A 26,615-nucleotide genomic window follows, 5' to 3' on the forward strand; every position below is an offset into this window, starting at 1 on the left:
CGAGTAGAATGCGCTTTCGTAACCCTTGCGCTCGGAGAGAGAGTACAACACAACGCCTTGTTACGACAGCAAAGACTACAACGCTCATGCTTGCACCTTCATCTCGACGTCCTGCGAAGTCGCCGACGCTGCCGCTCGCAGCTTCTTCAAGCCCCTCCTGCACTCCTCGACTTGAAGCGCCGTCTCGCCAAGAATCTTGCCGAGCGTGACATCGCTCATGACGGTCGCGTTGAGCGCGTCCTGCATGCCGACGAGCGCTTCTGCGAGCGGGAGACCGGCGGCGTAGTCGACCTTTTGCAGGCGGTTGAGCACGCCCTCCTTCTTGACGCTACCCTCGGCGGCCGCTGCGAACGCCTCGAAGATCGACTGCTGGTCGCCGGCGAGTCGCCCGATCGCTGCGTTGCCACTCGCGACGAGGGCAGAACCGCTCGCACCCTTGCCTGACGCAGCAGACGCCGCGGCGGAAGTGCGGGCATCGACGGCGAGCTTGGCGACGCGACCGAGATTGCGGACGACGAGTGCGGCAAAAAAGCCGTGACCTGTCGCGCTCGAGTCGAAAGCTGTACCCTCCTTCTCGGCATGGAAGCGCTGGTGGTGAAGAACGGCCGGCATGGGCTTGAGCGGGGATCCTTCGGAGACGGCGAGAGAGGCGGAGGAGAGAGGCGGGAGATGCGTGCGGACGTGAAGGAGGAGCTCGGCAATTCGGAGGGCGTCTGCTGTCTGCGAGGTCGCGTAGTTGCAGCCGAGCCACTGACAGGCGGTCGGAGGGTTCGAGGTCGCGATGTGAGAGGTGTGCAGGTGTTGGTAGCAGGTGAGAGGCTTGTCGACGGCGCTGATCTGCGCGTGGCAGCCCATCCACTTGCACGCGCGTCGGCCGTCGAGTTCTGGAGAGGCGAAGCTCGTCAGCTGCGAACAGGAGAACCAGGCAAATTGCGACGGACCGGGTCGGTCCTTCAGCTTGAGCCCCTTGATGATGAATCTGCGCGCTCCGCCCTCCTCGCTCACCATCGGGACCGACTCAGGAAACGCCGTCGTCGAGTACTTGATCACGTCGGCCGCCGGGAACATTTGCGGGTGTCCTGGTCGCAAGTTCAACTCGAACTGCGCGCGGTACGCTTGCCACAGCTCCGTTTGCTGGATCGAGCCTTGCGGATCCATCTCAAAGACAAGGCGCATCCTGCGGGGGTTCAATCATGTTAGCTTTCGCTAAAGTGGTGTGTCAGTAGTCGCTCACCATGTCAATACCCGCTGCGGTTCTGGCAGTGGTAGCAAGCGCGCCAGCTCGCCAGCCGTCACGAGACTGCCCTCGGTCGCCTTCGACGAGCCCGTCGGTTTCCGCAAGTGCTTGAAGCCGTGCGAGTCGTGGTACTGCTTACCCTCGAACGGCGCCGTGGATACGTCGATGTCGATCTCCTCGAGCTTTGCACGGATGTGGAATTTGCTGAAGACCAGTCGAAGGATACCCGCGAGTTCAGGACGAGAGGCGAAGAGAACGGCATTGGACGGCAGGAGGGTGTGCTGGTAGAGGAACTCGAGGATGGCGAGGCTGAGCTCGGCGTCGCTGACGGGAAGGAGCTCGATGGCGGTTTGGATAGGATGAGGATGAGGCTTCGGGAGGGGCTCGATGGCTTCGTAGGTGAGGAGGGCGAAGACAGCGTCCGACTTGTCGTTCAGAGCGAGGGCCGTAAGGCAGCGGAAAGCGCCGAGGACAAGTGCGCGGTCGGTGGAGCGGGTAAGGGCGACCAGAAGGGGGAAGAGGCGGACCGAAGGCGAGTCGAGCGGTTCAGGCTTGGGAAGTGGACGGTCGTCCTTGTCGTCGTCGACGGCGGCAGCAGCGATGGCGTGACCAGGGAGGGCGAGAGGGATGTGCTCGGCGATGCATTCGAGCACGTCGAGGAGGTAGACCCGAATCTCGGTCGTCTCCTCTGCGTCCAGCTCGTCCACCATGCCTTCCTCCAGAACCTCGCAGAGCACCTTCTTCAGCTTCTTGCTCTCCTTGAGCGGCTCCTGACTCCGCTTCTCCGGCGCCAGATTCCGCAGAATCAGGGCAGCCTCTCCCGCTCGTCGCCGCACGACGTCCCTGCCCTCCTCACCGACGAAGGGGGTCATCGCAGGTGTTCCTCGTAGCCGGTCTGCCCGCCGCCGCTCGAGGTAATCCCGGATCAAGGCGAGACATCCGTCGAGCAAGCCGGGCATCTCGTTAAAGCGGACGAGGTCCGGTTCCATCGAGGTGACCTGGACGAGGTGTCCCAGGCCGAAGTCCACCTCTGCCGGGATGCCCGACCGCATGGACAGCACGAGGCGATTCGTCGGACCAGGCTCAAGGAAAGCCTCTGCATGCAGTGAGACGTCAGGTCAGCTCTGTTTGTTCTTCGCGAGGGAAGCGATGAGGACTGCGTCGCGGGGAGGAAAGCTGTACGCACGTCCTCCAAAAACTCGGTCCCATCGTTCTCGTACTGCAGCCCTCTGGCTTCCCCTGATCGCCTGTCCCGCTGTCCTTCGCGGTGCTGCCGGCTTGGCGACTCCGGGTTGAGAGTAGGGTTTCGCGACGGCCTGTTGGCCTGGTCGGCCGGGAGCACTCTGCATGGCGAGACACAGGCAGCGACAGAGCGTCTCGCGGTAGTACAGGCGAGAACAAGCCGAGAGCGGGAGCAGTCGAGGTCAACTCTTCGAGTCGCCCTCCTCTTGACCTTGAACCGCTCACTTGCACCCGCTGCGCACCCTCGCAGGCGTTGACGAGCACCTGGCACCGTCCTCAGAGAACGCTTCTGATGGCAGGGAGTCGCTACACCTACGTCAAGGGCTTCGAGCTGCCGGACCCGCTCCTTCCCTCGACTTTCTTCGTGATCCGGATAGACGGCAAGGGCTTTCATGGCTTCTCCAAGGCGCACAACTTTGACAAGCCCAATGACTGGAACGCTCTTACGCTCATGAACGAGGCAGCGAAGCGGGTTGTCGGCGGCAGGGAGTTGAACGGGGAGTGCGTGATGGCTTTCGGCGAGAGCGACGAGTACAGGTGCGTTCTGGCCTCTTTGGCGTGCACGGAAAGCCAGAGTGACTGACGTTGAAAGTCGTAGCTTCGTCTTCAAGCGGAGTTGCAAACTGCACGGCCGAAGATCCAGGTGTGTCTCGCAGACTTGCGCCGTCTCTCCTCGCTCTCGCTTACTCGATGGTACTGCTGGACCCGACAGCAAACTCGTCACACTGGTTGTCTCTGTCTTCACGGCAGCCTACGTCGCACTCTGGCCGCAGTACTTCCCGAACTCACCCTTGAAGTTGGAGGAACTGCCTGTCTTCGACGGACGGTGCGTCCAGTCACTTTACAGCCAAAGAAGACGCATTGTTGACGAGTTCTGTGCACGCAGAGTCGTCCAGTACACGAACGAGGCGGAAGTGCGGGATTATCTGCGATGGCGACAAGTCGACAGTGTGTTCTTCTCCTTCCTCCAGGGCTTCGTTTGCTGATTCATATCGAACGCATGCAGCGCACATTAACAACATGTACAACACGGTCTTCTGGGCGCTGGTTCTACAGGGCGGACGGACACCGGTCGAAGCTGAGCAGGAGTTGAGCGTGCGTCCGCTGTCCCTCTGTCGGTCAGAACGCGACTCACTCTCTCGCGTCGCAGGGCACGATCTCGAGTCAGAAGCAGGAGATCCTCTTCTCCCAGTTTGGCATCAACTACAACAACCTCGAGCCGATGTATAGGAAGGGCAGTCTGGTCATCTGGGAGGAAGGGCCGCCGACAGAGAACGCTCCAGCTTCGACGGTGCGAGCTCTTCGATGTCTCGAGGGTGTAGGCGCGGTACTGAGACAGCCCATCCTCGCAGGACGAGCCGTCGTGTTCGCCTTCAACATCTCCCTCTCCCGCCTCCGCTCAATCCGCCAACTCTCCGTCAACCAACTCTACGCCAGCACCGGTCAAGATGCGACAACGAAAGAAGCCTGCCAAGCCGAAGCGGAGACTGGTCGTCGTGCACGAAGACTTGATCAGCGATGCGTGGTGGGAGAGTGGGCGAGGGAAGGGCGTACTCGAAGGGTAGCGCGATGCCAACGGAACGCGATGCACAGATTAAACATCGAGCGAGACCGGGCATCCGAGGGAGGGACAGACTCGCGGCGCTGCAACTTCCGGTGAAGGGAACGGCGTGCGCAGGTGTTACAGCATGTGACAGAGGAGAGTACCGCAAGACACCCAACGAGACGAGATCTAGCACTGCCGCATCCACCGCGCTCACTTGTTCGCCTTGCGCCTGCCGCCGTTCTTGCGGTCGCGCTTGGCGATGCGCTTGAGCGCGCGCACCTCCTTCTTCTGACGCGGGTCGACAATCTTGTACTTGCCCTTGACGCCATTGGGACGGCCCTTGATACCCCTGTTGGCACCGCGAGCGACGACGACCTTGGTCTCGGGCTTCTTCTGCTTGCCCGCCTTGCTCGACTTGGCGAGGATCTTGGCGATGGAAGCGGCCTTCTCCTTCTCCGTCAAGCCGTTCTCCTCGTCGTCGTTGATGCCCTGCGCCTTGGCACGCATCTTCTCGAGGCGGCGGATCTGGCGCATCTTCTTGCGCGCCTTGGCCTCGGCAACCTTCTTGATCGGCCGGGCGTTGAGCGCACGCTGCTTGTCGCGGATCGCCTGGACGGCCTCCTTCGTGACGGGGATGTTGTGGCGGAAATGGCGCTGCTCGTCGTCGATGAACCAGGTCGGAAGGCCGTCGCCGCCCGCCGCCGATGATGTCGGTGTGGCGGTTGAAGCCCTCATCGACGAGCTGCGTCTTCGTCCGCTCCTGGTTGACGAGCTGCTGGGCGAGAGTCATCGCCTCGGCGGTCGTCAAGCCGAGCTCTGCGGGCGGAATGCGATGAGCGAGAGTGCGAAACGGAAGGAAGCGATCGTGAACGTACTGGCTATCCGCTGCGCCTTTTCGACCTCGGCTTGCTCCTGCGCGTCAATGTCGGCCTCATCCTCCATGTCCTCGTCCTCGACGAACTCCTCCCTCGCGCCACGGAAGTCGTCATCGCTCTCCTCGTCGCTCTCCTCGTCGTCCTCCTCCTGCTCGTCCGATCCCTCGCCCATCTCGTCCCAGACAGTCCGCACGCCCTCGTCATCCTCACTCGCGTCCTCCTCGTCACCATCCATCTCGTCATCCTCGTCGTCCGACCCGCTTCCACCAAGAAGCGCCTCCAGCCCACCGCCAGGCAAGCCCTTGAACGCAGGCTGGTCGAACCACATCGCCGCCTGACGCGACTTGGCGCTCGTCGAGAGGATTTTGTTCTGCTTGAGAGAGGTGATCAAGCCAGCCTTGGAAGTCGACGCGGTCGGGGCAACGGGCTCTTCCTCCTCGTCCGACGAGTCCTCGTCGTCCGAAGGCTGCGGCGCAGGGTCGCTGTCGATCCCGTCCGACTCCTCCGACTCCTCGTCACTGTCCTGCGCCTCGTCGTCGAGACCCTTGAACTCGCCGCCCTCCGCCAGCGCCTTCTTCCTCCGCTGCTCCTTGACCTTGTGCTTGGCGTCGCGCTCAAGCTTCGACTGCTGGTACGAGTCGTAGAGGATGTCGAGGGACTCTTCAAGCCGACGAGTCCGACGCTCCGTGTCCGACACGTCCTCGTCGTCGTCCTCGGCGTTCTGAGCAGCGAGCGCCGCCTCCGGAATCGGGTTGAGCGGCAACCTCCTCTGCCTCTTTCGCGCAACCTCCTCCTCGTCCTCCTCGCTCAAACCCTCATCCGCATCGCTGCCCAACTCCCCATTCACACCCCTGCGCTCCTTCCCGCCCTCGACCTCGCCCAAATCAAACATGTCTGCATCATCAACCCCGTCCTGGCGCTCGAGACCGATATCCATAGGCGTGACCATGTTGAGCTGCATGCGCTGCACTTCGCGCTGCTTCTTCTCGTTCACGCGGCGCCGGTCGCGGCGCTTCTTGAGCGCTTCTTCACGCGCGAGGCGTTCGAGCTGCGTGCGATTCAGCGTAAGCGATGGCATAGACGGGTGCGCGAAGGGAACTGTACGCACCTCCTGCGTGATTTGCTCCTCTTCGTCGAGCGGCTGAACGTCGATCGTCTCCGTAACCTCCTCCTTCTCGTCGACCTTGACGTCCAAGCCGAGCTGTACGACGATACGAGCATCGAATTAGTCATCTGCACAAAGGGAGCAACAACCGAAAGCGAGTGGGCAAGACGCACGTCTTCACGGATCGCAGCGCGGTACTTGAGGAGCATCTTGAAGTCCTTCTTGCCGAGCACCTTGAGGTCCTCGACGCACGCTTTGATCTCGCTCGTCGTGAGCGGGTTCTTCAGCAGCCTGCTCGGACTGGCGTCAGCAACGAAAGCGCGGAGAAAGGAACGCTCGACAACGCACTTCTTGTCCTCGTCATCGGCCCAGGTCATCTTGTTGACCATACTCAATACGCCAATCGGGTCCTGGTGTCGAACCCACTCCATGACCCTGCACTCGCGGTACAAGATCCGATCCTCGTCGTCGTAACCCTCACGCTGCTTGCGCTTCTTCTCCGGCGCAAAGACGTTGAGCGACGCGGGCGTCATGACGTCCTTGGTCGTGACGGCCTTTCCGTCGAGTTTCGCGAGAGGGTTCACCGACGTCTTGACCTTCTTCTTGCCCTTGCCCGACTCGGCATCGACATCGTCGCCCGCCGCGTCAATCTCGGTAATCTTGCGCTCGTCGTCGTCGAGTCCGACTCCGTCCGCCTCGGCAAAGACAAACTTGGGGTTGAGGAGCTTCGGATCGATTTTCGCAGGCGCGAGGTACCCCTGGCAAACGACGAAGATCTCTGCCGAGACATTACGCGACGAAGGAGGCTTGGTCGCCTCGACTTTGGTGAAGAGCTGGTTGAAGACCCACAAGAGCGAGTTGTAGTCCTTCGAACGGAAGACTTTGGTGCAGAATGTGCCGCCCGGACGGAGGAACTCCACTGCGAGCTTGAGAGAGGCTAGGACGAGCTCGACTTGCGTGAAGGCGTCCTGAACCCAGGCGGATCCGACGTTCGGCGCTCCGTCGTGCAGGACGCTGCATGCGCGGACTGTCAGTACGGTAGCGTTGTGCGGGAAGGAGAGCGCGCGCTCACACATCCGCCTTCCAGTCCTTCATCTCGGCCCTCAACGCCCTCCTACAACTCTCGGTCGTGATGTCCTCCACCAGCGTGACACACCGCGGAATAGGCTTGATGGGAACCAAATCGACACCGATAATGATCGAGTTCTGCGCCGGCATCTGCTTGGCGGCGACTTGAAGCCATCCTCCTGGTGCCGCGCACAAGTCGATCACGCAGCGTGCCGAGGCGAGGAAGTCGTATTTGCGGTTGAGCTGGACGAGCTTGAAGGCCGAACGGGCGCGGTAGCCTTGCTCTCTGCGCACGGTGAGGAGAGTCAACGGGGTGGACGGTCGTGTGCAGGTGGCCGGCGGGACACTCACTTGGCGAGCTGGTACCTGTTCACGAAGTGCACATGCAAGAGGTCAGCCTTCCTCGTTCCTCCACTGCGCGCAGCCAGCCCGCTCCTTACCATTTATCGAGACGGCCTGCGCGAGCACGACATGCAACCCAGGTCAGCCGCCGCGCACCATGGTCAGCGTGCAGAGAGTGGACGTACCCTTTCCCGTCTTCTTCTGGTCCTTTCCCTGCGGGTGTCGTGGCAGGGTGTGAGTTTCGAGCCGGTTGTGGCTGTGCGAGAGTGAGGGATGGAGGACGCACCATCTTTCGCTGTGCGCTGCTGTGTGTGCGGGTGTAGCGTGCGACAGAAGGAGAGACTGAGCGAGAGGAGCAACCCTGGCCAGCAGAGTGAGCAGAGCGGGTGAGGGTGAGCGAGATGAGGACGAGGCGACGGTCGAGCTCGCCTGACAGTAGTCGTCCGGGTGCGGTTCTGCGAGTGTGGTAATTCGTTGTATGTATTCGCATGTATTGTCCGAGTATTCGCTAAGCAGTACGAGCTGGTGTGGCAGAGTTGACCGGGACGAGTTTCCCCTCTTCGCCGGAGCCCGTCCACCTCCGACTCCTCTCGCCCTCGTTCTCCTGCTTGCTACTGCTCTAACTGGTTGACGAGGGTCTGCACAGGCTAGCTACGACTCAGACTCACCCGCTCGAACCACTCCCGCGTCGTCTCATCGCCTCATCAGTTCCCAGCGGACCTCTCCCGAGCCTCGCTCGACCCGCCAGAGTCGACCGAGCGCATATCCCGCACGAGCACTGCAACTAGAGCGTCCTTAGACTTGGACGACCTCGACTCCACCCCTCGACCCTCTCCTCCCCAACCCCCTCCTCACCTCGCACCGACCCCGCCCCGCTCACACGACCCACCCCTCGTGATGGAGGACTCGCAGCTCCCGTCGCCTGCCGGGACACAGCTGCTCGTGGATGTCAGGGGCGCAGAGATCGTCTCGAGCAATTCGGAGGAGTGAGTCCAGTTCCGTCGCTCGACTGTCTAAGGGACTTCTTGTTTAAGGAGCTCGTTGAGACTTTGCGTGTGCGAGAACCTCACGCTAACGATCTCTCGAACAGCCCCGAGGTGTACCTCCCTCACCACGAGGAAATGATCTCGCACATCGCCGTCGACGTGCGTCGCTCCTTCCGGTCGCATCACGAGTCTCGCTGATGGAAAGCTCCACACAGATCGGCGGCTCCCTCGCCAAGGTCGTCTACTTCACGCGGTCATCCGCACGAGAAGCGAGACCCTCGGCCAACGGCATCGCCTCGCCCTCCCCTTCCTCCTCGCCCTTCGTCGAATCTCCCGCCCAGCCGGCAACGCCCGTTCCTTCCACCTCGAACCAGCAACCCCCTCAATGGGAGCCACGACGAACACCCTCCCCTCCCCAACCGCACCAAGCGAAACCGAACGGGATCCTCGGTCCCAAATCGTTGTCGCACCGACCACCCTCTCACTCTCCCTCTGCCTCTTCTCGCGCCTTCCACTCCCGACTGCGACGAAGATCCTCGACCTCTCGTTTCCCGAGCGGCGGCCGCCTGAATTTCGTCAAGTTCGAGACGTCCGATTTGTCAAGCCTGATCACCTACCTCGAGACGCTCATCTCGTCCTCGGCACAGGCGAACCGCGTCCCCGTCGAAGTCATGAAGCGCAACGTCAAGATTATGGCGACGGGAGGCGGGGCGCACAAGTTCTACCGGCAGTTGAGGGACGCGCTGGGGATTGAAGTGCGCAGGGAGGAAGAGATGGAGTGTCTTGTGCTTGGATTGAGCTTCGTGATGGAGATCCCGAACGAGGTGTTCTGGTACTCGGACGAGTTGATCCAGGCCGTCTCGCACCCTCAACAACGCGCCCTCTCACAAGTCAACATCCCCTCAACGCCCTCATCCTCCGCCGTCCCCCTCCCGATCCCTCCAAACCTCGACATCCCACTCCCGACCACCCCCTCAGTCCTCGCCTCCTCCACCTCCGCCTCGTCCCTCTCAATCCCCTCCACGCCCCCTCTAAACGCAGACGACCTCCCCCGCCCCTCCCCCAACCCTCCTCAATACTCTCTCAAATTCGACTCGCACCCGTCACCCGCTCAGTTCCCCTGCTTATTGGTCAACATCGGCTCCGGGGTGAGTATCGTCAAGATTGATGACTATGGAAAGTTTGAGAGGATTAGTGGGACGAGTCTTGGAGGTGGGACGCTCTGGGGGTTGTTGAGCTTGTTGACCGGCGCGAGGAGCTTTGATGGTGCGTTGCATTTGTCCTCGCTCAGGCTCTGCCTGCTCGTCCGTCGACGGTGGAACTGCCGGATCTCCCAGCGGCGTTCGTTGTGAAGCAGGAAACCTTAACAAACCTCTCGCACGCACAGACATGCTCGCCCTCGCCGACAGAGGCGACAACTCGTCCGTCGACATGCTAGTCGGCGACATTTACGGCCAAGACTACCAAAAGATCGGTCTCAAATCCTCCACCATCGCTTCTTCCTTCGGCAAAGTCTTCCGACGAGGAGAGGGGGCAGGAGTGAGAGGAGAGGATGAAGATGAGGAGGAGGAACGGAGGAAGAGTTTTAGGCCGGAGGATATTAGTCGGAGCTTGCTTTATGCCATCTCGAACAATATCGGGCAGATTGCGTGCGTGGTCCTTCCCTGCTCTCGTTGGCGCGACCGCGCTTACGATGGCTGTGCTGCAGGTACATGAACGCCGAGAAGCACAACCTCGACCGGATCTACTTTGGCGGCGGTTTCATCCGAGGTGCGCTTCCATCCCTCGCTCTCCCTTCCCACAGGCTCACCCTCCCATCGCACCCAAAGGCCACGCAGCAACCATCTCCACCCTCTCCTACGCCATCCGATTCTGGTCAAAAGGCACCAAACGCGCCCTCTTCCTCCGCCACGAAGGCTACCTCGGCGGGATCGGCGCGTGGCTGAAGAATATCGGTGCGGGAGCCGAGACGCCCCCTCAGGATGGCGGCGGGTTGGGGCTGCGGGATGGAGAGGAGCGGTCGCTGGTCGACGCCGAGGAGGAGCGGAGGGGACGATGAGCCTGATCCTGAGCTGAATAGCGAGGGAGTGAGCTCTCTTCTTGGTATCGAGCATGAACGCTGTGCGATGCAGAATCCCGGCGTAGTGTTACAAACGAGGTTGAGAGGCTACAGAAAGTAGAGAGAGTAAGCAACAAGAAACGAAGGCGATTCTACAGTGCGAAAGAGTTCCGAGTCGAGTCCTAGTCGTCTTCCTCCTGCATCAGCCGCTCGTACTTGAGCTGCTGCCGCTTCTTCCACCACCGTACGGCGAAGACTGCGCCGACCGCGCCGATCGAGACGAGGACGACGGCGAGCGTGACGACCCAACCCCACTTGCGGAACCAGCCTGGCTCGTAGGGGATCAGGACCGAGTCGATGCTGATGACGCCGCCAGCCGCAGCGAGTCGGACCGTCGACCCAAGCGCCGCAGCCAAGTCCTCGCCGTCCTCCTCATCGCCCTTGTCGCTCGTAACGAACCAAGGCGTCGCGCGACCCCACGCCAACACCCTCGCCGCGTCGCTCTCGCCCTTCGTCCCCCTCGCCCCACGGATCCCGACCATCCAGTCGTCCTCGCCTGCGCCCCACTTCTTGAATGCGAGCGCGCCAAACTTGCTCGACCCGCCAGGCTGGCTCTTGCTCAATAGCGAGTCGTAGGTCTTGGCGTCTTCGAGGACGAGGGGCGAGCCGGGGTTGGTGGAGCGCGGAGGGAAGGGAGAGCCGGTGGACGAGGAGGAGGTGGTCGGGATGACGTGGAGGCGGACGAGGCGGGAGAGCGCGGTCGGGTTCGACAGGTAGTAGGTCAGGTTCAGCCGGCCGAAGGCCTTGTCCGTCGGGCAGAGGATGGTGTAGGCTTGGTCGCTATGGTCGTGGCGAGTCTTCTTCTTCTTCGCCGTCTCCGTCGCCGCCGTCAAGTCGGGCCGAGTCTCCTTCTCCTCTCCATCGCGGCGCTGACGAGGCGGCTTCTTGCCGTCAAGCACCCAAGTCATGTTCGCCGCACGGATGAGGTCGATCATCGTGTTGGCCTTCGCGCCGCGCACGAGCTTCTCGAGCGTGATCTCGAGTTCGGGCGGGAGCTCGACTTGGTCGATGACGTGCATCACGCCCGTCTCGGTTAGGACGTTGCCTTCGAGGACGGCGGCATCGCGAGGTTCGCCGTTTGCTGGAAGACCGCCGAGAGTTGGGCCGTGCACCGAGAGGGTCGAGTTGACTGCATCGCGCTCGAAGTAGATCTCGGAGCCGTCGAGAAGTGTCGGGTAGCGCGATCCGCCGCTTCGAGGGAAGTCGTCGAGATAGACGACCTCGTCCACGGCGTGGTACTCGAGGACTGAGCGGAGCTCGGAACGCGAAGTCGGAAGGAGGAGGTACTGCATCGTCAGGCCAAGTGCGCCGAAAGCTGCGTTCGTCGGGACGAGGTAGGTGACGGCCGGCTGAGTCGCGAGGGTGCCGTCAAGTGCTGCTGCGTAGACGGATGCGACGAAGGTCGACAGGCGCAGGTCGGAGACGGCGGCGGTAATAGCGGTGGGAGGCGGTTCGAGGAGAGCTGAAACAAGGTAGATGATCGAGTTACCGATAACGACGGGGTCGGCGACGACGTTTGCGCCGCCCCAGCTGATCAGCTCCTTCTCATCGCTGTCGTCGTCCCCACCTCGACCCTTCTTGCCCTTACTGCTCCGCTCCCAGCCTTCACCACGACTACCCTCTTCGCCCTGAACGCCGACCATAATCCTCTGCCTCTCGCCTCCGAGCGACTCGGTACGCAACTCCGTCCCGACCAGCATGCCGTCCTCCAGCTCAGAAGGGCGCCATTGGCCCGAGACGATGTGGTACTGGAGCAGCTCCTTGAGCGCCTCAGAACCGGCAGGAGGGAGTGGTCGACCGTTCAGGATGGGCGAATCGAGCGCGGAGAGCGCTGAGAGTCCGGCTGCTGCGTGGGCTAGGACATCATCCTTGACGGCGAGGATCGTGTAGCGCTCCTTCTTCGGGTTCGACGGCTCGTCCGCGAACGAGAGAGGCGTCTGAGGAAGATCAGCGGAGAGAGGCGGAGGAAGGGGTGTGTCGATGACGGTTCCCGGCTCGTTCGAAGGGACCTGGACGTAGTGCGAGAGGTTGACGGAACGAAGGAGGGCAACGAAGTGAGTTGCGTCGAGGGCGATCAGGTACTTCTCGGCGGTAAGCATGAGCGAGCCAGAGGGAAGCAGGAGGGAGGGGACCATGTGGATGACGCCTGTGGGAACGGGTCAGCGCTCGAACTGAGAAGACGCAAATCGGAGACCAGCGTACCGTTCTTCGCGAGGATATCCCCGCGCTCAATCGCCGTTCCGTTCACGGTCGCCTTGGTCGCATCTCCCTCGCCCTGAACTTCCAGAGTCCCGTTCCGGATCGTCTCAAGCTGCGCCTTCCCATCCGCCTTCTCACCAACAAGCCGCTCAAGGTACCCGACCTTGCCCTTCCCAGCGCCAGATTGCGATGCGGCGTCGCCAAAGATCTCGCTCAAGTCGTTGTCGGCGAAGCCGGAGCGGAGGTACCGCATCTCGAGGTCGGTCAAGGTGGACCAAGCATCGTTCGTCGGCAAGAAGAGGGTCAAGTGAGGTGCCGTGCTGATGTAGTCGAGAACGGAGGCAGGAAGGAGAGAGGCGAAAGTCGAGAGTTCAGGAGTCGTGCGGATCAGAGTGGCTGTTTGTGCGAGGATGTCAGCGGACGTCTGATGCGGCTAAGTCGGTGCACATACCGAGATCCTCAGGCTTGTGCAATACTTCATCGACCGGAATGAAGACGCCGTTCCGAGCGAACTGGTTGTCGCCCGTCGTCTTGATCCCGCCCGCGCCCTTCCAGTCGACTCCGACCCACAGCTCGTCTCCCTTCTCGCCCTTCTTCTGCAGAAGTCGCAAACGCTGTCCCTCGTCGTGCAACAACCCTTCAGGGCGGCCTTTGGGTGCGTCTGGGTCGGGTTGATCAGGCTCGGTTCCAGGGAGAGTTGGCGGGGCGGGGAAAGAGCGGTTGTAGGGGAAGAGGGAGGGGAAGTAGAGCGTCTCCTCGAGGACTGGAACGTCGTATGGCAGGGGCTTCGGCGGTTCTGGCCGGGTCGAGTTCGTCTCGTTCGACGGAGGTGCGGCGAGGAGTGTGAAGTTGAGAACGTGGTAGAGGAGCGTGTCTCGTAGCGCCAATTGCAGGTTGTCGTGCTCGTGCTCCTCCGCCTTGCCCTCGTCGACCCATTCGACCACAGGCGTCCATACCGCCGCCCCCACCACCCCGCTCAGTGCCCGCTCCTTCTCGCGGTCCCGCTCTCGCCTGATTGCCTCGTCCGTTGGCGCAAAAAGGGTCGACCCATTCAGTCGGTTGAGTGTCGGTATCAGGCGCGCTCGCTGGAACGCTGCGAGGAGGAGCTGATGGTCCGGCGAGGCGGACAGGATGTCGACGAGATGAGAGGTATCTGGCGGAGCGGGGTGTGGTTTGGCTGAAGCTGCTGTCGCTGCGAGTGCTGGCAGCCACAGCAGTGCTCCCAGCAGTCGCATCTTGCCAGCTCGCGGTGTGATTGTGTCCAACCAGCAACCCCTTCGACTTCGTCATCTAACCAGCTCTCGCTCAACCTCAAGGTGGACAGGCTTGCATGCTGAGCTGCTGGAGAAGGGTCTCGAGGACTACAGTCAAGTAGTCGCACGCCAACCCGGGCTCTCGTCGCTGTTCTGCTGCACTCAGCGCTCCAGCACCGACAACTTCTGTTCTCAACAGCTTTCGGCGCGACAAGGCTTGTGAGATGCGATTGAGAGTTGGCACTTCATGCTGCAGCTATGTACACTCCTGTCGTCAGACGTCACGCTCGACGTGATCGCCTAGTTGATGCTCGAGGTCGGGTGCGAGCGGTCGACGGGCAGGCGGTTGCGGTTGATGGGCTCACCGTAGCCTGCTGCCTCGCGGTCCATGCGCTCCTCGTTGTTCTCGAGACGCTGCTTCAAGCCGCGCATCTGCGGAAGGAGCAAAGGGAGAAGTCAGACTCCGTGGAGAGGAACGAGGAGCACAGTTTCGCGATCCGACTCACCTCGTGCGACTGAGCCTCGCGGTGGCGGTAGTCTCCTCCTGCTCCCGCCGTCGATATCGACTCGCCGGGAAGAACATTGGGCTCAGTGTGGTCCGACTCGCGCTCAGAGGTGCGGATGCGAGCGTCATTTCCCATCGTGATGCCCATCTCCTGCGCCGTGGTGGTCTCTGCAGAGTCAAACCTTCATGAGTAAGTTGCTCCACGTGAGTGACACGAGAGAACGCACCCTCGACGGGACCGCCGCGACTGCCGGCAGCGCCAGAAGTGTTTCCGTCGATGCCCGACTCGCGGGTCGAGCCAGAGAAGGCCGAGGCGGCCTTGCCAGTGTTGGTAGATCCGGTCTGGAAGCTCATGGTCGTGGAAGATGTGGTCGTGCGAGGGGAGACGAGTTTGGCTGCGAGGCAGAGGGGACGTCAGCACGACTCCCGCAAGGCTTCGCAGTGGAAGCTAATGCTCACTGTGACTTGTTTGCGTCAGATGGGTGTGAGGCAGAGGAAGAGAACAGCGAAAGGAGCGCGAGATGGAGCCAAGTCGTCTCCTCCCCCCTCGTCGCCGAATCGACGTCAATGGCTCGACGCCTAGCTCGGTTGACGAAGTCGGGTCGGTGACAGGGCGGAGTCTCCACGTCAAAAGAAAGCGTTTTCTGCAGCAAGCGAAGGAAAAGTGAACTGGACACAGCGACAGGAGGTCGACCGCGGATCGTCGGCCGTGCGGTGAGAAGGTCGACTGGAGACGGTCGATGTCTCTTCCATGCCACAGTGTGGCCTCTTGCAAAGCTAGCTACAGGTTGACTGCGACGTTGGTGATACGCATCGTATCCCACAGTATCGCGATCAGGCGAAAAAGGCGGCGGGAGAGAGCAGAACTTCGAACAGGCAACATCGTTACAGCCCCGATACCTCGTTCGACGGATGACACCGAACCACAGAGCTCGTGTCTATGCACCCACTGCCGCGATAGCGACGCCTGCAGGCTCGATGGGAGCAGCAACAGTGGCACTGCCGAGTCCTGCGCCCGCCTCCTCCCTCCTGATCCTCTTCTTGCCCTTGTACACCTGCGCTCCGCTACTCTCCCAGGAGTCGAACATGTCCTTGGCCATTTGCGCGACCTCCCTCCTGCGCTCATCCGAGATCGACGGGACATCGAACTTGTCGTCGCCGAGAAGCGACATGGGAAGGATGGGGACGTCGTTGTTGGCGGCGAGCTCAGCTTTGATCTGCGCTGACACGGCGGCAAAGCGAGCGCGTGTATCAGCTTCGGCGTCGAGAGCGTAGATCCACCTGGACGCAGGGGAAGAGTTAGTTAATCCCGCCAGACTCGCAGGCAGGACAGCAGACATACTCGTTCCTGCGAAAGCGCGCGAGTTCGTCAACGTTCTGACCTGACGAATCGCAGAGGTGAAAGACGCACTGCATCTTGACGCTCTCCGGATCGACCTCACGTCCGGCATCGAGGTCTCGCAAGGCGTTGTGCCACCTCCGCCTCGTGTCCTCGCCCGTTTTCTGCGTCTTGAGCACGCGAGCATACCTCAACCTTTCGTAGGTCAGAGTCGCGAGACGGATGTTGTCGCGGCCGGCGAGCTCGAGGCAGATGGCGAGCGTTGCGGCATCTTCGACTGCTTGTGAGGCACCTTGAGCGGATGTCGGCAGGTGAGGGTGGGCTACCGAGACGAAGTCGACCATTAATGTCGTACTTGTAGTCCCGTACATTCAAGCTCACCTGAGTCGCCGAGGAGGACAACTTTGCCGGACTTGGAGATCCAGGTTGGTAAAGGCTCGCGGTAGACAATCTGCGAGACACGGTGCCAGGTCAGCTCGACATCGTCACCAATGACAAGGTGGTCGAGTGAGGACTCGCCTTCCAGTCGAGGCAGGACGGCGTGAGTCGCATCGCCTCCACGATGGTCGGATCTGCTCGAGCGAGAGGTCAAGGAAAAGGCGGTACGATGCAAGAGAGTCGGTTCTTACCCCACTGTTCGACAAGAGCGACAGCTGCGATGCGAAAGATCAGCTACGTAGAGGCGAAGCGGCTTGTCAAGATCGAGAACGCACCATCTTCCACCTTGCCAGGCTGCGACCACGACTCGGCGATGTCCTCGTCGTCCTTGTGCGTGATGATCCTGCGTGAAAGCAGGCGGGTCAGCTCAAAGGATCGCTCCAGTTGCGAAAGGGACGCACCAGTTGAAGTCGCCGCCGTTGCGGCAGGTGTTCTGGACGATATGCAGATCCTGCGAGGCGAAATGTGTCAAGAGCTAGCAAGTATAGCGGCATTGCGCGCCCACCTTGCCAATCCAGATGTTCATTTGCTGTAGAGGCGAAGCGTCAGTTTTCGAGGAGAGTGTAGGAAGGGGTTGCGGTACTTGCGTCGCGGTTGACGAGCACTCCTGCATCTGGGTGGTCGCGGATGCGGTCTCCTTCGGTGTAGGCGCGGTAGCAGGCGTCTATGGCACGAAAACGTCAGCAAGGACACCAGGAAATGCGAAGAGTCGAGACTCACATCCGCTGGACTTCGGCTTGTCCTCGAAGCCCAGGACGAGCTCCCGCGTCCGACTCTTGATGCCGTCGGCGCCGATGACCAGGTCGCAGTTCACGACTTCGCCCGTCTCGAGGGTGACCGACGGCACATACTCATCGAAGGTCGCGACGGCGGTGCCCATGTGGACGGGGATGCCGAGCTCCTCAACTCGCGAGAGGAAGGAAGCGTGATACTGAGCCCGGTGGCCGATGTACCCTGCCATGTCCATTAGGCGCTGCGTTGCGATGATCTCGCCGGTGTCCCAGCGGCGGCTGCGCGGGTTGCATGGTCAGCGTGAGCTCGCGCAAATATGCGGCTTGACGCACATGTGCATGACGGGAGACTTGTTGCCGATGGCAATCAGCTTGTCGCGGACGCCCCAGCGCGTGAGGAGGCGAAGTGCATTCTCGCCAACCCCGAGACTGTCGCCGAGCGGCAGGAACCTGAGATAGCGAAGCAGCAACTCAGATCAGCATCTGCGCGAGGCAGACGGGCGACAGAACGAAACAGGGCGGAGAGGCAGAAGAAGCGGAGAGCGAGGGAAGGAAGCGGGCGCACTTCTTGATCTTCTCGTACACGACCACCTCGTAACCCGCATAGTACATCGCCATCGCCGCTGCCAATCCACCGAGACCCGCCTTTGAAGCGAGAAGGATGTCAACAGCGCGTCTCTGCGAAGGTCAGCGCGCAAACTCACCCCGATCACAACCACCTTGAGCTTCTCCTCCGGCCGCTTGACACGCGGCTGGTGCACAGACTCGGTAGCGGAAGCCATGATGGAGCAGAGAGAAAGAAGAGAAGCCAGCTTGCGGAAGAGGTTGTCCGGTAAAACTCGCCCTCGAGGTGGGGAGGAGGTCGGGAACGAGGTGGGGCGCAGAAGGCGAAGAAGGCGAGATTAGACGAGCATTACAACAATGCACTGGTGGAAAGGACAAAGCACGGCGGGCGAGACGGTACACCTGGGAACGAGAGAGAGAAGCGGGAAAGGCGAGAATCTAGGCGCGAAGTTGCTCGGCAGCCTCCTGCGGAAGCGAAACGATTCAGCGGGCATCCGACGAGGCGAGATGGAAGGAGGAGGACGGACGATGAAGGTGCTGCACTCGTCGGCAGTCACTGCGGGAGGAAGAGGGCGCTCAGTCGGTGCGCACGGAAGAAAAAGGACGAGTTGGCACGCACAGGTCTTGACGTTTGAGATCTTGGCCTGGTTGAAGACGACGCCGAAGTAGGCGTCCGCGTGCGGGATGAGCTCGGCGCGGAAAGTCGTGCAGATGTACTGCGCCTCTTGCGCAAGCTCGCCGATCATGGCTGTAAGGTGGAGCAGGTCAGTTCGGGACTTCCTATCGCTCTATGGCGCTACTCACAGGCAACGGCAGTGCGACGGTCGGCATCGAGGTTCGCGTCGATTTCGTCAAAGAGGTAGAAGGGCGCCGGGTCACACTTCTGGATCGAGAAGACTGCGAAGCGGAACGATTAGCTGGCGGACGACACAGTGTGATCACACCGACGCACTGAGAGCAAGCGCAACAAGCGCCTTCTGACCGCCGGACAGCTGTTGCAGGCGGAGACCCTCGTTCGACTTCGACTTGAACGAGACGCGGATGGCGACGCCGGTGTAGTTCTCGACGCCTCCGTCCTCTTCGGGCTCGTCGACGTCCATCTCGTCGTCGTCCTGCAGGAATCAACATGTCAGTACCTGGACTGGCACGTTTTCAGACGCAGACGCACCTTCTCCTGCTGGCGCTTGAGCATGATCAGTCGGCCCCTGCCACTCGGAACCAACTTCTCGAACACCTCGGCAAAGTTCTTCGCGACCTGCTTGAACGTTCGCTCGATGGCTTCGTCCTTCCTCGCGTCGAGAACGTCGATGAGCTCGGTGATCGACTTTTGCGACTCGTCGAGCTCCTTCTGGCGGGCGAGCAGCTCGTCACGCTGCTTGGTGAACGAGGTGTACTGCTCGTAGGCCTTCTTATTGACATGCGCGAAGCCCTTGAGCGCCTCGTTCACCTTGCGAAGCTTCTTGAGCAGCTATGAGTGATAGCGGAGGTGAGCAAGCTTCACAGCGGTAACGGCAGCGAAGCAGGCGCACCTTTTCCGACGAGGCAGTCGTCTCAGCAAAAGCCTCCTCCGGCAAAACACCGAGATCGCGGATGTTCTTGTTGCACTCGTCCTTGCGCTGGAGAAGCACCTGGCGCTTCGCGAGGTAACGCTCGACGTTCTTCTGCTGACGAGCAATGCCACGCTGGTCGTCTGCCTGCTGCGTGTCGCGCTTCTCCTTCTCCTTCTCGAGGTCGGCGATCTCCTTGTTGACCTTGTCCGTCTCCTCCTCGATTTCTGCGCAACAGTGTGGGTAGTCAGGAAGGGCTATTCGAGCGAGAGCTATCGATCCACGCACCGCCGAGACGGCCGTTGAGCGAGTCGATCTGCTTGTCGAGCTTCTTGAGCTCGTTCTTCCTCCCTTTCAACTCTTCTGCACCGCCTGCGCCGATCTGTGCGTCCTGCCCGGCGGCGGCCGAGTCGAGAGCATCGATGCGAGCGCGGATATCTTCGCGGCGGCGGCGAAGGTTCTCGTTCAGCTCGATCGTCAGAAGGTCCTTGCGGCTAGCGAGCTGCAAGCGGAACAGGTCAGCGAATTTCTAAAGATGCGCTGTAGGCCCACGCACCTTGGACACCTCCTTCGACAGCTCAACGAGCGCCTTCTTCCGCTTCTCCGCCTCCTCACTCAACCTCGTCATCTCGTCCTCCTCCTCGGCAGAAAGGCCCTCCTCGCCCTCAAAAGCGCTCTCCATCTCTTTCCTCCACATCTCGCACTCCTTCTCGAGCCCGCGCATATTACTTCGGTGCTCGGCGAGCTGCATGTCGAGCTTCGCCAGCTTCGTCTTGAGGCGGTCCTCCTCGGCCTGCGCCTGCATCGTCGCCTCGAGGAATGGCGCATGCTCATCGCGCAACCGGGTGAGGCTGCCCTCGGCAACCTTAATCTTGCCGACGAGCTGCGTGATCTCCTGCTCGAGGCGGACGAGAGTCGTCTTGATCTCGTTGCGCTGGCTGGAGAGCTCCTCGTCCTTCTTCTGCGCAGCCTTGAGCTGCTTGACCGCATCGAGGCGGGAGCGGCGAACGTCGTGGTAGCCTCCCGTCAGCGAGCCCTTGCGGTCGTACTTGTCGCCGTCGAGCGTGATGGCGTTGAGACCGTGCGAGCGGGTGTAGGCGCCGGCGATCTCGAGCGTCTGGCAGATGATCGTTCGGCCAAAGACCTGCTTGAACGCCGGACGGAAGTCCTCGCTGAACTTGAGCTTGTTGATCCTGTGGAAACGTGAGCGATGTGAGCTACCGGGCTAATGGCTTCGAAGAGGCGCAAACGTACATCGGAATAGCCTCATTCGACTTCGGGTACTCGACGTTGTGGACGCGAAGGCGGTTGAGCGGCATGAATGTGACGCGACCGCTCTTGTCCTGCACCATGCGGTCGAGGATGCGCGTTGCCGTATCGTCGTTGTCGACGACGATCTGGAACAGACTGTGGTGGTCCGAATATGAACATCAGATCCGCCTCGTAGGACCTGGAGGATGAGCGGCTTACCTGGTCCCCGCAGTCACCTCGACGGCAGTCTTGTACCGCTCCTCCACCTCGAAGAGCTCATAGAGTGGGCCGTAGAAGCCATCCAAGCCGAGCTCTTCGGCAATCGCCCTCGCAGCGCGCAAGCCGTTCGCCGTGTCGCGGTCCATGGTCGTCGAGATTGTGCGCTCGGCGCCCTTAAGCTGCTCGTGCGCGTGACGGGACTGCGCGTCGAGCTTCGACTCGGACTTCCACAGGTCTCTGCGGAACAGTAGACGTGAGCCTTTCGTCAAAAGGGCGAAGAGGAGACGACGACGCACTTCCGCTGCTCGTTCTTTTCGACGAACTGCTCCTTGAGACGGCTGATCTCGTCCTGCACCTCCCTCGTCCGATCCTTGCGGCTGTCGACCTCCTGCCTCATCTCCTTGCGCCTGCCCTGCACATCCGCGAGCTCCTTCTCCGTCTCCTCTCGTTCGCGCACGAGCGCCGCCTCCCGCCTCTTCCTCGTCTGCAACACCTCCTCGTTGCGCTTGACCAGTCCATCGAGATGCGCGTCGCGCTCCTGCTTCGAGCGAAACTGTCCGCGACGCGCCTGCTTCGCATACAAGCCACGAAGCGCGACCTGCAATCCTTCGAGCTCCTCCTTGCCCGCCTCCTCCTCATCACGCTTCGTCTCCCACTCCGGCCGCGCCTCGCGCTCAAGCTCGTTCTCCTTCTCCGAGCACTCCTTCTCGACGCGCTCGAGCTCGTCTTCGAGTTCGGCTTTGCGCTCGGCGGAAGAGCGAGAGGCGTCCTCGGCGTCGCGAACGAGGCAGTCGACTTGCGTGCGCAGCTTGGTCAGGTCGCGGCGTTCGGTGGACAGGTCGGAGTGTTCGGTGGCGAGGGCGGAGAGAGTTTCGCGGAGGGCAGAGAGGCGGGAGTGGATGTTCTGTGTACCGAAGTCGAGTGGTTAGCATCGCTTCGGTCTCCTCGCGCCCTGCGAAGTTATGTCGTACGCACCGAGAGCTCTTTCTCCCTCGCAACAAACTCCTCACGCTTCGAGTTCGCATTGTCGACATCCCGCCTTCGCTCCTCCTCAATCTGGTCGAGCGCGTCTCCGACATCTTTGAGCTCGCGCTGGTAGATGCAGTACTCGAGCGAGCGACGAGCGCGGTCGTGCGTCTGTCGAACGGGCGAAATTAGCCGGTCTCAGAGCGAAAGAGAGCGAACGACGCACCTGGAACTGCTTCAGCTCCTCCTTCTCTTCCTCAAGCTCGCCGAGACGCTCCTGGATGTAGGCGAGCAAGTCTTTGATCTTGTCGCGCTTGGCGTCTGAGCGGCGACAGAGGACGAAAATCAGCGAACGCGTCCAACAACGTGCGACATGTGCCGCATCAGAATCCGCCCGACTCACTCGTCTCGTCCATAATTTTGATCGACTCTGCTCGTCTGTCCTCGTACACTTTCGTTCCCGCGACCTCCTTCAGCAGCAGCAATCGGTCCGAATCCTTCTGGTTCGTCAAGTGGGTGATCTGTCGCAGAACTGGGTCAGTCCGTCTGTCGAGCGAGAAAGCGCGGTCAAGCAACTCACTCGACCCTGAGGGACAATGTAGTAGGGATTGGAGCGAGAGAAGCCCGCCGACTCGAGGAGCGACATGACCTCTCCCTTCGAGGTTGACTTGCGGTCGAGCTGGTACTCGTCCTTCTTCAGGCCGATCGTTCGTCGGAGCAGCAGCGACGGCTTGTCTGCATTGGGTGTTCGAGATCAGCAGGTCAAGCGGGCAAAAAGAGAGGATGGGGACGAACTGGTCGGAAACCGCCCATCCGAGTTATCGAACTCGATCTCGACGAACGCGCTCATGGTAGCTCCGCCCGCTCCACCACCTCCCTCGTGCAGCAACGCCTGCCGCTCCTCACGCGAGAGCGAGGTGTACGCATCCGAGAGGACGAACCGGATGGCGGAGAAGAAGTTGGACTTGCCCGAGCCGTTTCGGCCAACGAGCAGGTTCAGACCCGAACTGTGACAACAGAGCCGGGTCAGCAAGCCCGATAGATTCGTTCGCAAGCGCGGAACAGCACGCACGAGAACGGGTCGACGACCGTCTCGTCGCGGTACGACTTGAAGCCCTGGATCTGCGCGGGCGTGGCAGCAGCATCTGAGTCAGTCCCAAGAAGCTCCTGCGTGCAGCCCAGCACTGTCCGTGCGCCGTGTGCCGTGCAATGTCCCTTGCGCGAGGCGAGTTGCGACGCGTGCGATGAGAGCGGGGCGAGGGAGAGGAGTGTACCTTCAGGCTCTGCGTGCACAAGGTCGATGATGGTCAGTACGAGCACGCTGAAGCACTCTGAGCCGCACTCGCCTTGATGTGCATCGTCGCGGCGAGATGTCAATGATGAAGAGGCGGACCTTGACATTCGACACCTCACTCGCCTCGCGGACACGCTTGCTGGGCTGCTGGACTGCACACTGGGACTCTAGCTGGGAATACACGCTCACCGACTGCGCCAGGCCGCGCCGCTTGACCGACTCTCTCTCGCTCGATGCCCGCCACTCTCGAGCAGTTCCTTCGATCGACCACACCAGCCAAGCGCGGAGCAAAGAGGGCAGACGGGGCAGAATTGGGATCAGCAAAGAAGAAGGCGAAGAAGGCGAGCAGTCCAAGTGACGGAGCAGGAGGAACGCCCAAGACGTCAGGCAAGGGCAAGGCGAAGGCGGCCAGTCCTGCCTCAGCGAAAGGGAAGAAGGCCAAGGCTGTCAAGGGCAAGAAGCGCAAGAAAACATTCGTCGAGGACAACCGCAACCTCGGGACGGTGGACTTGCTCGACTCGACCGACGACGACGAGGTCGAGGTTGTCGCTGAATCGCCCTCTGCGGCCAAAGCTGGGCCAAGCGAAGTCAAGCGATTAGTCCTTGAGGAGGAGGAATGGCTGGCGGACGAGGCGGATCGGCCGAAGACGCAGGACTTTGCGGCGGATCCTCCAGCTGAGCAGGACGACGGTCCAGAAAGGACGGCGAACCTGCTTTCAGCGCAGTCTAAGCTGCGCGATCCGGCCGAGCAAGACCCGTTCGACGGCTGTACCGACGACGAAGGCGAGTTGACGGTCCTCGGCGCGTCCAAGAAGGGGAAAGAGCGTGCGGACGCCGCGGAAGAGGATGATCTCGTTGTCGAAGGAGGCTTGACCTGCCCGGGCTGCAAGACGTCGCTCGACTCGATGCCTGAAGCGGTACGTCGTAAGCCCCTTGCAGACAGCTGCGCTACGCTGATACCGACGCTCGTTGCCTTCAGGATCGCGATACGCATGTCAACTCCTGCCTCGACTCGTCCGTCGCATCGACTTCGACCCCTTCAGCACCATCACGCGGTCTCCTTGCGCCCCTCTCTCGCCTCTTCACCTTCTCCTCCTCCTCGTCCGCACCTTCCGCCTCATCCTCGAAACCCGCTCCAGCACCTCAACCCGGTCCATCAAAACCCATGTCTTTCCTCCCGAACGCTTTCACCGCTCTCATGCGTGGGCACGATGAGGCGAACCAGTGGAAGAAGGCGGAGGAGGCGGACAAGCAGAAGGGAAGGTTGCCAAAGGGCGAGGAGAGGAAAGTGCCGTTCTACAAGTGCGTCGTCCGCGCTCGCTTCAGGCTGATGACGCATTTGACGTCATACGCCGGCTGTGCAATCAGGTTGTGGCTGACGCGCTCACCTTCATTCCAGGTGGATCGACGGGATGGAGATTACGGTCGACGCCTTCAAGTACGGCAAGATCGACGGCTGCAAAGCCTACTTCCTCTCGCACGCACACTGTGCGTCCCATCGCTTGTCGTCGTCTCCGACGGCGCTGATTCCTTCGCTCGCAGCCGACCACTACCAGAACCTCAACTCGTCTTGGTCGCACGGCGAGATCTACGCTTCGCAGACGACCATCAACCTTATCAAGCTCAAGCTGAAGGTCAAGGACGAGTACCTCTTCCCGCTCCCGATGGACAAGACTGTCAAGGTGCACGGAATCGATGTCACGCTCATCGACGCGAACCAGTGCGTTGGACAATTTCCTTAAGCCCACTGATGCGAGGCGCGTAAGCTGATGGAACGTGTCGCCTTGCACAGCTGCCCCGGCTCAGTCCTCTTCCTTTTCGAAGGACCGCACACGGATCCGAAGTCGCCCTTCTCGAAGACGCCGAACAGGATCTTCCGGTACCTGCATTGCGGCGGTGAGTCGCCACATTCCTATATCGCCGCTGCATCCTGTGACTGGATCGAACGGCCGGCCTTCGCTTTGCGTGCTTGCTGACGTTTCACTCCGTCCTTACAGACTTCCGCGCTTCCCCACAGCACATCCTCCACCCTTCGATGTCCTATCCGACGCCCGCTACTTCTCGCATCATGGCCCGAAGTTCCTCCTCGACGTCCCAGCCGTCATCTTCTCAACCGCCTGATCCTATCCCCGGCCGCACTCTCAAGCGTCTCGACGCAATCTACCTCGACACGACCTACCTCTCTCCCTCGTACTGCTTTCCCGCTCAAGAACTCGTCATCAGCGCCTGTGCTGAACTCGTGCGCGAGCGAATTGTCGGCGGCGACGAGACGGCGCTGTGGAGGGCCGATGGGAGGGAGGCGGAGAGGAAGGGCATGAAGGGGTGGTTGAAAGGTGACGGGACGGGAGTCAAGAAAGAAGAGGAGGGCGTGAAGGAGGAAGAAGAGATGGAGAGGATGATGCAGCTTGGCGAAGGCGAAGAGCGCGAGTCGCAGACTCCGATGCCAGGCCTCGACGACGACGAGCAGCTTTATGGCGACGTCGACGAGCCTATGGAGCTCGAGCGCTTACCGGAGGAAATGGATGACGCGGTCATGGCACATGGAGGGGATGAAGAGGCGTGGCTTGCTGTGCATGCGGATGAGACGCAGGAGGGCGAGACGCAGGAGGGCGAGATGAAGGTCGGCGGGGAGGCGGGCGATGACAGTCAAGGATGCGCCGCTGCGACTGTTGATGACTCGGCGTGTTGCGGTGTCGAAGCCGAAGCCGAAGTTGGCGAGATGCGTCCGATCGATGGTCAGGCGGACGACACGGTAGATGTCAAGGCGGAGGGCGAGATGATGGAGGACCATTCAGAGGAGAAGCCTGTTGTCGACGGTGTGGCGGACATCAAGCCCGAGGAGGCGGACGAGAAGCCGGACGTCAAGCCGAAGAAGGAGCGCCTGCTCGTCCTGGTCGGGACTTACTCGATCGGCAAGGAGCGGTAAGTGCACGGGCAGCTCGTGACACACAGTCACCGCTTACATTCCTTCTCTACAGCATCGTCAAGGCTATCGCCCACGCGCTTTCGACAAAGGTCTACTGCGACTCGTACAAGCGCTCCCTCTTCCTCGCGCAAGACGATCCCGACCTTCATGCCCTCCTCACCGAAGACCCGCTCGAGGCGCAGGTGCACATCGGCGGTCTACGCGACATCACAAGGGAGGCCATGCAGGAGTACCTCGCCAAGTTCAAGGCGCCGCGCATTGAGAAAGGGTTCACCAAGATGATCGGGTTGCGTCCGACTGGTGTGCCGAGACTCATCCTGTGCGTTGGGCCAGCAACGCTGACGTCCTTCTCGCCAGGCTGGACCTACCGCTCGGAGACGAAGGACAAGTATCCGTCCATCCCGAAGATCCTTCAGATTGAGCAGCAGCGCAAGTTCTCGCCGGCGGGTCTCTGTGAGTCGAGGTTCGGCTTGACAAAGTGCTCATCTGACGCTGCTCCTGCTCGCAGACCCTCAGCGAGACTCGACACCGATGACGATGGCTTTCGGCGTGCCCTACTCCGAGCACTCGAGCTTTTTCGAGTACGCCGAGCATCTCTTTCGCAAGAGTCTGTACTGACTCCGTTCCCGCGCAGGTTGACCTGCTTCTGCCTCTCGCTCGACTGGACCCGCGTCATCCCGACTGTCAACGTCCACACTGCTTCGTCGCGCAACAAAATGAAGGGATGGATCGACCGATGGGGAGCGGAGAAGAAGCGTCGTGCGGACGCAAAGCTGCCGAAGATCGTTCCGTTCAGGAACGTCAACTACTGGTGAGGGAGGGAGGAGGAGTAGCTTCGCAGTCTTTCTCGCTTGTCAAACTGT

The 26,615-nt window shown here is 61.2% G+C and overlaps 9 protein-coding genes across 9 annotated transcripts; 3 read left to right on the forward strand and 6 right to left on the reverse strand.

Moving 5' to 3' along the window:
* Nucleotides 1-84: 84 nt before the first annotated feature.
* Nucleotides 85-2,586, reverse strand: RHTO_03480 (chromatin structure-remodeling complex subunit RSC9; the record flags this gene model as incomplete). The annotated part of the gene is made up of 4 exons (XM_016417150.1): nt 85-884; nt 942-1,177; nt 1,235-2,333; nt 2,424-2,586. The coding sequence occupies 4 exons, from the start codon at nt 2,584-2,586 to the stop codon at nt 85-87; spliced, it is 2,298 nt and encodes a 765-aa protein (XP_016271363.1).
* Nucleotides 2,587-2,771: 185 nt separating this feature from the next.
* RHTO_03481 (tRNA(His) guanylyltransferase) lies at nt 2,772-4,044 on the forward strand (the record flags this gene model as incomplete). Its single annotated transcript, XM_016417151.1, has 7 exons — nt 2,772-3,016; nt 3,078-3,122; nt 3,192-3,305; nt 3,366-3,427; nt 3,486-3,574; nt 3,630-3,770; nt 3,832-4,044. 7 exons carry the CDS (start codon nt 2,772-2,774, stop codon nt 4,042-4,044), a joined length of 909 nt encoding a protein of 302 aa, XP_016271364.1.
* Nucleotides 4,045-4,235: 191 nt separating this feature from the next.
* Nucleotides 4,236-7,704, reverse strand: RHTO_03482 (AdoMet-dependent rRNA methyltransferase spb1; the record flags this gene model as incomplete). The annotated part of the gene is made up of 11 exons (XM_016417152.1): nt 4,236-4,634; nt 4,699-4,841; nt 4,901-5,948; nt 6,009-6,101; nt 6,179-6,296; nt 6,354-7,019; nt 7,078-7,359; nt 7,425-7,439; nt 7,514-7,529; nt 7,601-7,628; nt 7,702-7,704. The coding sequence occupies 11 exons, from the start codon at nt 7,702-7,704 to the stop codon at nt 4,236-4,238; spliced, it is 2,811 nt and encodes a 936-aa protein (XP_016271365.1).
* A 608-nt stretch (nt 7,705-8,312) lies between these two features.
* Nucleotides 8,313-10,460, forward strand: RHTO_03483 (type II pantothenate kinase; the record flags this gene model as incomplete). Its single annotated transcript, XM_016417153.1, has 6 exons — nt 8,313-8,401; nt 8,506-8,560; nt 8,617-9,667; nt 9,789-10,050; nt 10,110-10,171; nt 10,231-10,460. 6 exons carry the CDS (start codon nt 8,313-8,315, stop codon nt 10,458-10,460), a joined length of 1,749 nt encoding a protein of 582 aa, XP_016271366.1.
* A 182-nt stretch (nt 10,461-10,642) lies between these two features.
* RHTO_03484 (fasciclin domain containing protein) lies at nt 10,643-13,954 on the reverse strand (the record flags this gene model as incomplete). Its single annotated transcript, XM_016417154.1, has 3 exons — nt 10,643-12,666; nt 12,723-13,115; nt 13,171-13,954. 3 exons carry the CDS (start codon nt 13,952-13,954, stop codon nt 10,643-10,645), a joined length of 3,201 nt encoding a protein of 1,066 aa, XP_016271367.1.
* A 318-nt stretch (nt 13,955-14,272) lies between these two features.
* Nucleotides 14,273-14,831, reverse strand: RHTO_03485 (uncharacterized protein; the record flags this gene model as incomplete). The annotated part of the gene is made up of 3 exons (XM_016417155.1): nt 14,273-14,404; nt 14,479-14,645; nt 14,705-14,831. 3 exons carry the CDS (start codon nt 14,829-14,831, stop codon nt 14,273-14,275), a joined length of 426 nt encoding a protein of 141 aa, XP_016271368.1.
* Nucleotides 14,832-15,542: 711 nt separating this feature from the next.
* Nucleotides 15,543-17,767, reverse strand: RHTO_03486 (monooxygenase; the record flags this gene model as incomplete). The annotated part of the gene is made up of 15 exons (XM_016417156.1): nt 15,543-15,593; nt 15,665-15,758; nt 15,820-15,825; nt 15,889-16,138; nt 16,198-16,267; nt 16,336-16,388; nt 16,446-16,469; nt 16,530-16,597; nt 16,656-16,705; nt 16,760-16,783; nt 16,833-16,918; nt 16,975-17,264; nt 17,319-17,435; nt 17,551-17,630; nt 17,690-17,767. 15 exons carry the CDS (start codon nt 17,765-17,767, stop codon nt 15,543-15,545), a joined length of 1,341 nt encoding a protein of 446 aa, XP_016271369.1.
* Nucleotides 17,768-17,987: 220 nt separating this feature from the next.
* On the reverse strand, nt 17,988-22,890 carry RHTO_03487 (chromosome segregation protein, SudA; the record flags this gene model as incomplete). The annotated part of the gene is made up of 19 exons (XM_016417157.1): nt 17,988-18,014; nt 18,077-18,105; nt 18,169-18,297; nt 18,354-18,446; nt 18,502-18,661; nt 18,718-19,017; nt 19,079-19,323; nt 19,385-19,598; nt 19,653-20,289; nt 20,351-20,503; nt 20,567-20,803; nt 20,863-21,470; nt 21,542-21,703; nt 21,759-21,853; nt 21,936-22,053; nt 22,113-22,267; nt 22,328-22,539; nt 22,605-22,815; nt 22,863-22,890. 19 exons carry the CDS (start codon nt 22,888-22,890, stop codon nt 17,988-17,990), a joined length of 3,813 nt encoding a protein of 1,270 aa, XP_016271370.1.
* Nucleotides 22,891-23,059: 169 nt separating this feature from the next.
* Nucleotides 23,060-26,567, forward strand: RHTO_03488 (DNA repair protein Pso2/Snm1; the record flags this gene model as incomplete). Its single annotated transcript, XM_016417158.1, has 10 exons — nt 23,060-23,743; nt 23,806-24,128; nt 24,226-24,314; nt 24,369-24,546; nt 24,619-24,722; nt 24,824-25,748; nt 25,805-26,052; nt 26,110-26,205; nt 26,261-26,333; nt 26,387-26,567. 10 exons carry the CDS (start codon nt 23,060-23,062, stop codon nt 26,565-26,567), a joined length of 2,901 nt encoding a protein of 966 aa, XP_016271371.1.
* Between the last annotated feature and the right edge of the window lie 48 nt (nt 26,568-26,615).

Source organism: Rhodotorula toruloides (assembly GCF_000320785.1).
Source record: "Rhodotorula toruloides NP11 unplaced genomic scaffold Scaffold21, whole genome shotgun sequence".
NCBI classification, from domain to species: domain Eukaryota; kingdom Fungi; phylum Basidiomycota; class Microbotryomycetes; order Sporidiobolales; family Sporidiobolaceae; genus Rhodotorula; species Rhodotorula toruloides.